The sequence below is a fragment of the Pezoporus occidentalis genome, unplaced genomic scaffold (genome assembly GCF_034315485.1).
Source record: "Pezoporus occidentalis ecotype Australia unplaced genomic scaffold, CSIRO_AGI_Poc_V1 ctg122, whole genome shotgun sequence".
Lineage (NCBI taxonomy): Eukaryota > Metazoa > Chordata > Aves > Psittaciformes > Psittacidae > Pezoporus > Pezoporus occidentalis.
In genome coordinates, this window is record NW_026913016.1 from 189,645 (window position 1) to 200,994 (window position 11,350).

Here is an 11,350-nt window from a genome sequence, read left to right on the forward strand (position 1 = left end):
CTACTTAGTAGCTGGTGCAGTGCTGTGTTTTTGACTTTCAGCCTGGGAACAAATCTGATAACACCGATGTTTTTAGTTGTTGCTCAGTAATGTTTAGTCTGACCAAGGACTTTCTGAGTCTCATGCTCTGCCAGGAAGGAGGGGAAGCTATGAGGAAGCAGAGACAGGACACCTGACCCAAACTAGCCGAAGGGGTATTCCATACCACAGCACGTCATGCCCAGTGTATAAACTGGGGGCAGTTACGTGGAAGGGCTAAATCGCTGTTCGGGTCGGGCTGGGTATCAGTCAGCAGGTGGTGAGCGGTTGTATTCTCTTCCCTTGTTATTTCTCTTCTCATTATTATTATTAATGGTAGCAGTAGCGGTTTGTGTTATACCTTAGTTACTGGACTGCTCTTATCTCAACCCGTGGGAGTTACATTCTTTCAGTTCTCCTCGCCATCCCTCTGGGAGTGGGGAAAGGAAGAAGTGAGGGGGTGATCAAGCGGCTCCATGGTTCTGAGCTACCAGCTGGGCTTAAACCACAACAAAGGGTTATTTTGGTGCTTTTATATTGTTTAGCATCCTCTTATCTGGAAAAAAAAAATAACATATTGCTTGGGAGCCTTTCAAACTGGAAAAGTTGTTTTGAATTCTTTTTAAAATGTCTAAGGAACATACGGAAGTCCCAGAAATTTTGGACCTGAGGTTTCTGTTTTTTCTAACATGAAATATTGGGGACTTCTTCAAAATTTGATTCTGTTTAGAGGCTTTTTTGTATATTGCAAGCAGGGCATGATATAACACAATCTCTGTAGTCAGTACTGCTTGGTTATCAGATAATTGTTTGAAGACTGAAAAGCCTGCCTTTCCTTGGTTGTGTAATAGATTTATTTTAGGTGTTGTAGCTGTTTGTTACATCTTTTCAGTGTTTTGCTTCATTAACGATTGAAATCTTAATGTGCATATTAAAACAACAAAAATAACCAATCAAACAAAAAACACTGGAAGTTCTTCAGCTATGTATGCTGCATCATCATGTTTCATTGCCCTTACTGCTTTTTGTTGTACCTCTAGACATACCAAACAAAAGATAGTCTGAAATTTAGAAAAGACCATTTAATATTTTTGGAATACTTTTAGTGGCTTTTAGAATTTAAATTTGTCAAAAGCTGCATCTGGGTATGGTTACAATTGACGATTTTATTCCTTTCTTTCTAAATTAGGGCTTTGGATGTTCGAATGTTCTAATTATCAAGCTAGAAATGTTAAATAGGTATTTTGCCAGTGAAAAGGTATTCCTTAAAGGAGCTAGGGCTGGAGGTTGCTTTGTTTTTATTCTGAAATTAGGCTAAGGCTCACAGTGTGAGTGGGAAATACTCCATGTCTGTGTGTACATGGAGCATGCTGCTTTACACACAAGATGAAAATACATGTAACTGGGTAACTTTGAAGCAGGTTTAGCTGAAAACTAACCTTACACTGGAAAATAATTTGTTATGTATGAGTAAATGTTAGTGTCAAGAAAGATCTTTGTGTAATGTAGATGTCTGTTAGAAAATTGATCCCCAAACTGCAAGTTTTAATTCATTCAGATGTCATGGATTGTCATAGTTCTGTCTATGATTAGCAAGCTGTTAATTTTTTACACCTGTGAAATACTGCAAATTCTATTTGCATTTACAAATGCCTTAAAAAAAAAAAAAGCAATTTGATATAAACTGTTATTTAGAAAGGGGCCATTATACCATCATCCTGTACGAATAAGCGTTAAGTATCTTTATCTTTTGTTATGCCTTTCCAGAACAAAAGAGATGAGCATCTTTTGAAAAAAAGAAATGTTCCCCAAGAAGAAAGTTTAGAAGATTCTGATGTTGATGCTGACTTCAAAGCAGTAAGTTCTTTGATTCTTGACTCATTTTAAAAACTTTGGTGGTGTCTCAGAACAGTGTGTTCTGGTTTTACTTTAACACTGGAATTCTTGCAGTTATAGAATCATAGAATAGTTAGGGTTGGAAAGGACCTTAAGATTATCAAGTTCCAACCCCCCTCTGCCATGGGCAGGGACACCTCCCACTAAACCATGGCACCCCGGGGCTTTGTCCCACCTGGCCTTGAACACTGCCAGGGATGAAGCATTCACAACTTCCCTGGGCAACCCATTCCAGTGCCTCACCACCCTAACAGTAAAGAACTTCTTCCTTATATCCAATCTAAACTTCCCCTGTTTAAGTTTTAACCTGTTACCCCTTGTCCTATCACTGCAGTCCCTAGTGAAGAGTCCCTCTCCAGCGTCCTTGTAGGCCCCCTTCAGGTACTGGAAGGCTGCTAGACAAGGTTAGGAATTTATACATTGTTAAAATTAGTTTGATTGGATTCAATGTTTAAAAAGACTATAGCAACAAAATTGCTAAAACTTTTCTTTTTTTTTCTTTTCAAGCAAAATGTAACACTAGAAGCTATCCTGCAGGTATGTTACCTTTAACCTTTTTTTTTTTTTCCTTTTTTTTGGATTAGAAGTGCATGTTCAGTGCGTTTTTTGGGTTTACTGTGGTGTTTTTTTTCCAGAACGCCACAAGTGACAACCCAGTGATCCAACTGAGTGCTGTCCAAGCTGCAAGGTAAAAATAAATAAAGGCACAGAAATGTATTTCCCATGCACTTCTCATGATGAAAGTTACTTACTTTACTTTTACATCTAATTTCACAGAAAACTCCTATCCAGTGACAGAAATCCACCTATCGATGACTTAATAAAATCAGGAATTTTACCAATCCTGGTAAAATGCCTAGAAAGGGATGATAAGTAAGTATACTTTTACAAACGTTCACCTTTACCAAAAATTTGCATCCAAAACCACATCTCATTACTTCAAATTAAACTGTGGATTCATAGCACCATGTAATCTGGCATAGTCAGTCACATTCCATGATGATAAACCATAAATTGTCCAGGAGTGTTTATTCTGCCACTGAAATGTCAGTTTAATTTTTAGAGCTTGCATGAGCATATCCAACTAATGGGGAAATAACTAGATTTCTATTTATTACATTTCTCATTTGTTTTTAATATTTTGGACTTTCTTGTTAACTGTTTTTAAGAAACTTGTCTCAGACATATTGTGTGTATTTGTGTGAAGGCTGAGAATATGCCTGGTTGTGAAGAGAGCTCTTCTCTTTGCCAAAATGCACGTGTAATCTTTTTCATTAAGGTCATTAGCTTAAGTTTCCAGCTTCTTTTGTGCTCACTGCAAATTGGGTTTCCATCTGGCTCTGTGCTCCCTCATGTGATGGTAGAACAGAATGAGAATGCTGTCTGTTATGATTCTTTGTTGGAAAACAAGAGCTTTAGTAAAGGAGGTAGAGAACATTGAGCATGTAGTTGCACGGATTTAATGGCATGTAATAAAAATGCCATGTTCTACAGTCCATGAGCCTCTTCTTCAGATAAATGGGGATTAGCACATTTGAAGTAAATGTTTTAGCCTATCTTTGGTCTCAGCCAGCTATAAATATATTTGCAGTATTTAATTTTCAAGGTTATTTCTGCAGCCACAAAGGCTGGAAGCTTCAAAATTGCAAATTGGCATATTGGGTATGATTTGGTGGTTGCAAAAAAATGAAGCATGAGTATCTTTGTTTCTAGCTTGTCTAATAAAGCAGTTGCTTAGAAGGCAACTGGCAATGATGTTCAAACCAGATAGCATTTTAAAATGGATCATGAATGCCTGTCTGCTCTAGACATAGGATGTTTAGTGCTGTGAAATTTCCTCTAATTTTAATAGTTTGTCTAGTTTTTGTGTGATGTATCTTTGTAAATGTTTAATAGGCCTTTCAGAATTGAACTAAAATATTTTCTTAATCAGTTCTTTTAATTGTGATTATTATATAATATTCAGTAGAGGTAAACTCCGCAAAGACTTTCTATAACAGATTGTTAAAGCTATTGTTCATGTTATACCTGAATGCTTATCAGAAGGAGAAGAAAAGAAGGCCTGACCTAAAACTAGAATTTCAATGTGTTTGATCCTAGAATGTAAAGGTTTATAGATAGCTGCTGACTGGTACTATGTTTTTACACATTGTATTTACACATCTTGGGCCCTCCTATCAAATTCTTTCCCAATCCCATCCCTAATAAAACCTTAAAATACACAGAAAAAACTAAAAGGAAGCAGGTGCTATGACACTATATAAAACATAATTGATAAGAGACCCAGGAAAGCATGGAAATGAAAAAGTCATCAACCAGTAAATATTCTCTGCTCCTCCCAAAGCCACTTTACTGTTATGTTAACCACCGTAAGTTGTAAACTCTTTTATAGCTTCTAGAACCCTGAACCATTAACATTTGCTTGAACAACAGTTTTCATGCAAACTGTTTTACTAAACTGCTGTTTGCATAAACAACAGCTAATGGACGTCTTAGAAGAGATGTTCCCCCAGCTTTCATAATACTAGCAACTAATTTTATCTGCATTTAATAAGTCAGTTCTAATACAGGTATGATGCTGTCATTTGATACTGATACTAGATCTTTCCCCTGTCTGTGATGGAGCAGGAAAATGTCTTTATCCCAGTATACCAGCTTACACTTGATCTGGGTTGTAATGTTAGAAGGGCCAAGTTTTTATTAGTTGTGGTCAGACATGGTTAATGTATTGAGAACTAATGGCAGCAAGGCAGTTGCACTTTCTTCACTAAATATGAATGTTGTTTGGATCAGTTGGATGTGAAGAGCTCTGTTACCCAATAAAGAGGCATAAATAAATTTTATGATGAGGGATGCTAAAAACCTTTCATACAGGAGATAATTGGTTAGCTTTTTATTCTTACAGCTTTTTCCCTGCAATATCCAGGTTTAGATTTTTCTTTAACTTTTAGCCCAGTGGCACTGCTTAACTGTCTGTCTCAGAGTGAATACAGCTAGTAATCTGAAATGAACCATGAAATAATTTGCAGATCGTGTTTCAATTTATTACTATAAAATTGTTTCATTACAGTCCTTCATTACAATTTGAAGCTGCATGGGCATTGACTAACATAGCATCAGGCACTTCTGCGCAGACTCAAGCTGTCGTACAGTCTAGTAAGTATTACAATTTGTTTTGAGGGGTGGTGGATGTTGTGGAGAAAAGGGGGAATGGGATAGTTGGATAACAAATGCCATTTGTTAATCATTAAAATAATAAATGCATGTCTGTCCTCTTTCTCAAAAAATTTCTGCATTTGCTTTTAAAGATTAATCTGTTTGTCACTTACAATTAATAGTAAGGGTCCCAGACCTCATTTTCCAATAAAGAAAATAGAGAATGACAGGTTATATTGTATTATGACAAAAAACGACAGTCCTTTCTAATTCTTGTGTTGATTTCTGAAATCGTGTACCGTTAAATCCCCTATGGGATTATGCTGCGAAGTAATGCTTTCTACCTCAAAGATATGTTCATAAACCTTAATGAAGATGTTAAACATGTGTCGTTATGTAAGATTATGTAAGTTAAAATTTCCATCCTGTGCTTGACCATATGATTAGTGTCTCTTGTACACACTGAGTTTGTTGCGCTGTCTTTGTTTCTTGTTTAACCAGCCAGTGAGACTTCCATTATGAAAAGAGATAAGAAAGAAATTCTGAAGTTAATGAAAGATAAATTACTCAGATTAATTTTTCAGGATTATGTATGTAGCTTTTATGTATCAGCATCCTAATCTTAAAACAGTCACCTATATGCTAAATACAACGTTTTGTCATTAAACAGTGACACAATAGATAAGCAAATATATTAATTGTCTTGGCTCATTAATATTTGGTGGTTTTATATAGGAAAATGGTGACTTGATTATTGTGCTTTTTTTTTAGGTATATGAACTTGTGTTTCAAATCAAAATGCTGTTTTCTATATTTTAATTGCTAATATCTCACTGATTTTAAGATTCTGTATAGTTAAGCTATTGGAGCAATAAGAATGCTTATCAAAATGCGCTTTGGTTAAAATCCAAAGCCTTTAAAAAAAAAATAACGTCTAAAATTTATTTTAAAAAATCCTGATGTGATTTGCGCACCTGGTTTTAGATTGCTTTTCTGGCATCTAAATGTCTTTGAAAATCTAATCCCAAATTTTTTCATCCTTCCCTACCTGTTCATTGTTTCCTTCCAATGTTATCATATTTAAATGAATGAATCTAATGAAAAGGCTGTTTAGAGGCTTAGCTTTGCAGAAAAAAATCTAGAAAAAAATAGTAAAAACTCAAATTAGAATGAAAAAGAGCATTGCTGTCACCTGAACAATTGCTTAAAGTTCAGGCTGAGACATCTCTCTCCCAAATTCTGTTTAGCTAGTGCTTGAAAATAAGAAAATGGATAAAATGACTTTAAAGAAGCAAAAAGTATTTTGCCAGCTTTACTTCTGAAGAGAAAATGGAAGAAGTTTAGTCTAAAAGTTGCTGCTTTGGCTAGGAGATTACTAAGGGAAACAGCCTTTCCAGCTGCCATTAGGTAAGGGATGGATTGATGAAACAAAGCAATAGACCTTGCAGCTATAGAAGAGGCTAGTGCAGCCTAAATACAAAAGAAGGTGCCCTCCTGCAATCAAGAGGGACAGATGGCAGTTGGAAGGCCCAGCAAAAGAAAAATACTGTGTACACAGAATAGATCTCATCAGAAGACAGTTTGGAGCAGAAGTAATTAATTTTAAGAGAGCAGTAGATCAGATAACCTGCAGCTCCTGCTTTCTCAGACTGCCCTCCTGCCTGAGTGCTGATACGAAATAATTTCATTCCTGCTTTTGAAAGCATACCAGGTTTGCAATCTAATAAAAACTACATACTTGACCCTCTTCTCTGAAATATGTTGAATGCACATATGACTGAAGTATAATCTTGATAATCACTAAGAAAGAAGCTGGAATATTCCACTTGAGCTAATGGAAGCAGGATGATTGTTGAAAGAACAGAGAGTGTTCTTGAGCAACAGTGTGCTGCTGTCCCTCCTGACTTGTCAGTTACAGGCAATAGCTGAATTACTCAGCTAGGCTAAGGGAGGAATTTCAGGTTACCTTTATTCATCACTCTGTTTTTCAGGAAAATACATCAGGAGTTTTTGGCTTATTTTCACTTACATTTCCAACAGGATATTGATTCACAGTTGCTCACAAGTTGTGTTACAATTTCTTAAAACTTGTGAAGCTCTTCATACAAGAAGAACTTATTTCCATTCAATAGTATATAAATTGATCTGTTTACTTCACTCAGAAAGACTATAGGACAAGTATGATTATAAATAAAGTTTAAAAATTGCTGCAAGAATGGGTGTCTTGCAAGCAGTATGGCTTGTTTGAAGGGAAGTAGTCAATGGGAATAGTAGCGGGATGGTTTCTTAGCTCTATTAAATGTATTTAATTTAGCAGAGGCTGATATTTAAAATCAGTAACACTTCCTTAATCTGGTATGTTGCCTGCATTATATAAGAGCAAATTAAAACTTGTCTTAGGACTGGCAGATGGATGTAAATCTTCACTGCATATGGAAACTAACTATAGCCACCTCCTGGGAGGAAGCTATTTTCTAAAAGTCAAGCACATTTGCACAAGCAGGCCTGTCATTCTTTTACGTATGTATTGTGATATCAGGTTAACTAGGAAATCTGAATTACCAGGACATGAAACCTATCACCTACATCCCTGAGGCTCTTGCCTATCACTGAGAAATATGTGAAAATCTTTAAATGTGGAGAGCATTGTTTAATAGTGGCTTGTTCTCAAGTCTTTTTTTCCCTCTCTATAGATCTGATAGAAATGTTTAACTGAGGTTTTGTATGCTCTTCATAATAGAAACATGTATAAAGCATGGTAAGGAAAGTGGTTTTTATTAATCAATGAAAGTATTGCGCATATACCATGTTGCAGTAAAAACAAATCCAGTCTTTGCATTCTGCAGACGCAGTACCCCTCTTCTTGAGACTACTTCATTCACCACACCAGAATGTTTGCGAGCAAGCTGTCTGGGCTCTCGGAAATATTATAGGTAACTTTTGTCATTATAGTGATTTGAATTCAGGGAGCGTTTCTTTTCAGAATTTGACTTTTGAACATGGGCATTATCATATGAGACTATGTTTCCTCTGAATTCTGTGGCTTAATATAATTTTTCATGTGGCGAGAATTACTCATGTACATGTATTTTTCTAAAGAATGATATCACTTGCTACACAAATATTAACAGAATAAACTTTGTATCTTGTAAAATATACATACGTATCTATACCTATGTATATGTAATTGAACATGACCTTTTAGTAGTAGACGACTGGTGAGGAAACATAGAATTTCAGTATCCCAACATGTCATTGCATACATTTCAAGATTTTCCATTTTTAATGTAATTTATTTTACAACAATTTTCATTTCTGTAGGTGATGGTCCTCAGTGTAGAGATTATGTCATATCACTGGGAGTTGTCAAACCTCTTCTGTCCTTCATCAATCCCTCCATTCCCATCACCTTCCTTCGGAACGTCACATGGGTCATTGTAAATCTCTGCAGAAATAAGGACCCCCCACCGCCTATGGAGACAGTTCAGGAGGTAAAGAATTATGGGACAGATAATTTTTTATACTCTGGACTAGAGGCAAATGTTTTACATTGTCATACTGTAAATTTATGCATGTTTTTTGCAAGTGTTTTGTGCCATTTACCAATTGTTAAAGGAAGTAATCTGACCAATTTAATGCTTTTTACTAAGGCTGTAACAAAGGTATTTGTAACATCTGAAACAATAAGACTAAAGACTGGTAAGCCATATATTAAAATGGACACAACAAAAAAACACACTAGAAAGCGTGTTACTCAGCATTTCATGTTTTTATCATAAAAAGGCTACATGTGATTCCTTTCATAGAAATATTCTTACTGAAAATAAATTAGTGAATGTAGTGTACAGTTTGTGTTTCGACTAGCTGTGAACATGCAGCCAGTGTCAAGTCCCCCCTTGAGAAGAGAAGCATCTGAAAGTTCTTTTAAACTGGTGAACAGAGCAAATGCAGTGTTTATAGAGCAGACACAGCTAGTAAAGTGATGCTATTCGACTAGAACTAGAGTTGTAATGTACATGAAGTTCTTCTTTTTCAGATAAATTCCAATGTGTAGGTACAGTTCGTGAAGCCATGTGAACTATACTATTGTTAGCAACTAAAATTCAATGAAATTTTAGAAATGAAGCAGGGAAACTTTTACAAGTTTCACCAAATAGAAACCCCTGTTCTAAGCAGTCTTACCATGTCTCAGTTTTATGTTTTTTCCAAACATGAATACAAAAATAAAATTTTACTTTAGTCCAAGAGGGTCTTATTTATTGATATAATGGTAATGATTTTCATTATGTTCTATGGTAACAAAGCTTTTAAAATAGCAGGGGATGTCTTATCTCTATTCTTTGTTTCTTTTTCCTCTGTGTCTATGAAATACAATACTGTATTGTATTTTTACAAATTTTAAGTATATATATTTTTATACATACTTTGAGGAAATGACCTGCTGAAAGTTTGTGAATGCAATATGGTAATGCAGTCTCAAGCTAAGCTTTGTGACTGCAGTACTCGCATGTATGATTGTACAGCCAGTTTTATTCTACTGTAATGACTGATGAACTTCTTTTCAGATTTTGCCAGCATTGTGTGTTCTCATTTACCATACAGATATAAATGTAAGTAATTTTCAAAGTTTTAGCTGTCTAGATTCTTCATTTCTCTAGAGAGAGAATTCTGCAAGATTGCGTTTAAGTGGCAAACTTGGGGTTTTGTGTTAATGTATAATTAAGTAGTAAATGCACAATTTAATATGAAGAATAATATAATTGTAGTCATTCAGAGCATGAAAAGGAAAATGCAAATATAATTTCTGAAATATCTTTTCTAAAAGTGTTTTTTTTTATCCTTTACACTAGCAACTACATTTTAAGAGCCCCTGTTTTGTGGAATTGAGCACAAAAAATTTAAAGTGCCAGCTTTACCATCAGCTTCACTTCAGTTCTGACCCATTTTATAATTTTACGTAGACAGTATGTAATGCATGTGTAGAAAAAAATATATATTATTCCATTTAACAGTCCAATCAAACATTGTGATCATACAGATAAATCTGACTTTTGTAACCTGTTGGGTGCCTGACTTGCAACCTGTTTGGCTAAGGAAATCACATAGGAAAATATACTTCAATTAACAGCAATAAACTCTTGGTTTTGGCACCTTTGACAACTTTTCAGGGTTTTAATACTAAACCTTCACTACTTCCTACATTTCTGATCCATGAGTTTACATACATTTTCTGAGTAAAGTCCTAGAGGGGTGGACTTACCTCCTAAAGTCTTATATTGGGAGTTCAGGAGCAAAGATCTGTGTAAATAAGGGATACTGAGCTGCTCTTCTCGTCATCCTCCTCCTGTCAGGACTTTGTAATGTCTTTGACTCTTGCTCCTGATAATGATCCTTCAACTTAGAGAAGTAGGATTGAATCCTTGTGGCAGGTCTGGGGATAAAGCATAAGATTGGTGGAAAGGTCTTTCGTTACTTCCATGCTGTGGTAGTGGTGTTTCTGCTGCTCTTTTAATGCTGAAGTGGGCTTGGCTCCACAAAATATTTGCAAACAGTTTAATCTGGAATTTTGCCAGGGTTTTCCCAGTGTAATGTGAGTGGGAGATAGCAAATGGTGACTTTCCAATTCATAATTTGGACAAACTTGAATGGAAATTCATAGCAAAACCAAACATACATCTAACCTATATGCTTTTTTTCCCAGCCAAATTTGAAAGCTTTTGCAAGCAATGATTGTCTGAGAACTTTTTGAAGTAGATAAGAGACCATGTGATGCCAGGTTTTGACTAATCTCAATTAGGGTGCCCATCTTTCTGATCCTGAGAGTCAGGTGCTAGTTTGGAGGTACCAGTCTGGTCCCAGCCTCTCTGTACTGGAGCAGCAAACCTATCTTTGGAGATGAGTCAGTGATGCAGGTAGGTCAGCCAACAGTCCTGTGAGTGCTTCTGGCGGCTGCTGCTCTTGTCACCAGCAGGGCTGTGGGGCAGCAAATTGGTGAGGCACCATCTCTCACTGCTTCTGCTGTGATACTGGCTCCACTGCAGCACATTCTGCTGTTCCTGTGGCATTAGCAGGTGAGGGCAGCAGCAGGCTGTGTTGAGAAAGCATTAGGTCTGTACAGTCTGGTCCAACGAGCTGGGTGGAAGCAGCCTGTGGGTCAGGACTTGAAAGTCCTTCCTGCATTTCAGCACTATGGTATTTAGCTGTCTTAGTAGCTGGGAATTTTAAATGGGTATCTTGTTTTAAAAGTAGAGTAGATCTAGGTACCTCAACAGGTGATGTC

At 36.2% G+C, this 11,350-nt stretch overlaps 1 protein-coding gene across 2 annotated transcripts in view; it reads left to right on the plus strand.

The window, feature by feature from the left end:
• Positions 1-11,350, plus strand: part of KPNA3 (karyopherin subunit alpha 3) — a 53,078-nt gene that overhangs the window by 31,209 nt on the left and 10,519 nt on the right. For both annotated transcript variants that reach the window (XM_062607315.1, XM_062607316.1), the window contains exons 3-10: positions 1,786-1,875; positions 2,422-2,451; positions 2,550-2,602; positions 2,692-2,787; positions 4,985-5,070; positions 7,917-8,003; positions 8,392-8,561; positions 9,636-9,680. In XM_062607315.1, the coding sequence (XP_062463299.1) occupies positions 1,786-1,875; positions 2,422-2,451; positions 2,550-2,602; positions 2,692-2,787; positions 4,985-5,070; positions 7,917-8,003; positions 8,392-8,561; positions 9,636-9,680 (657 nt within the window). The remainder of the gene's footprint in view (positions 1-1,785; positions 1,876-2,421; positions 2,452-2,549; positions 2,603-2,691; positions 2,788-4,984; positions 5,071-7,916; positions 8,004-8,391; positions 8,562-9,635; positions 9,681-11,350) is intronic.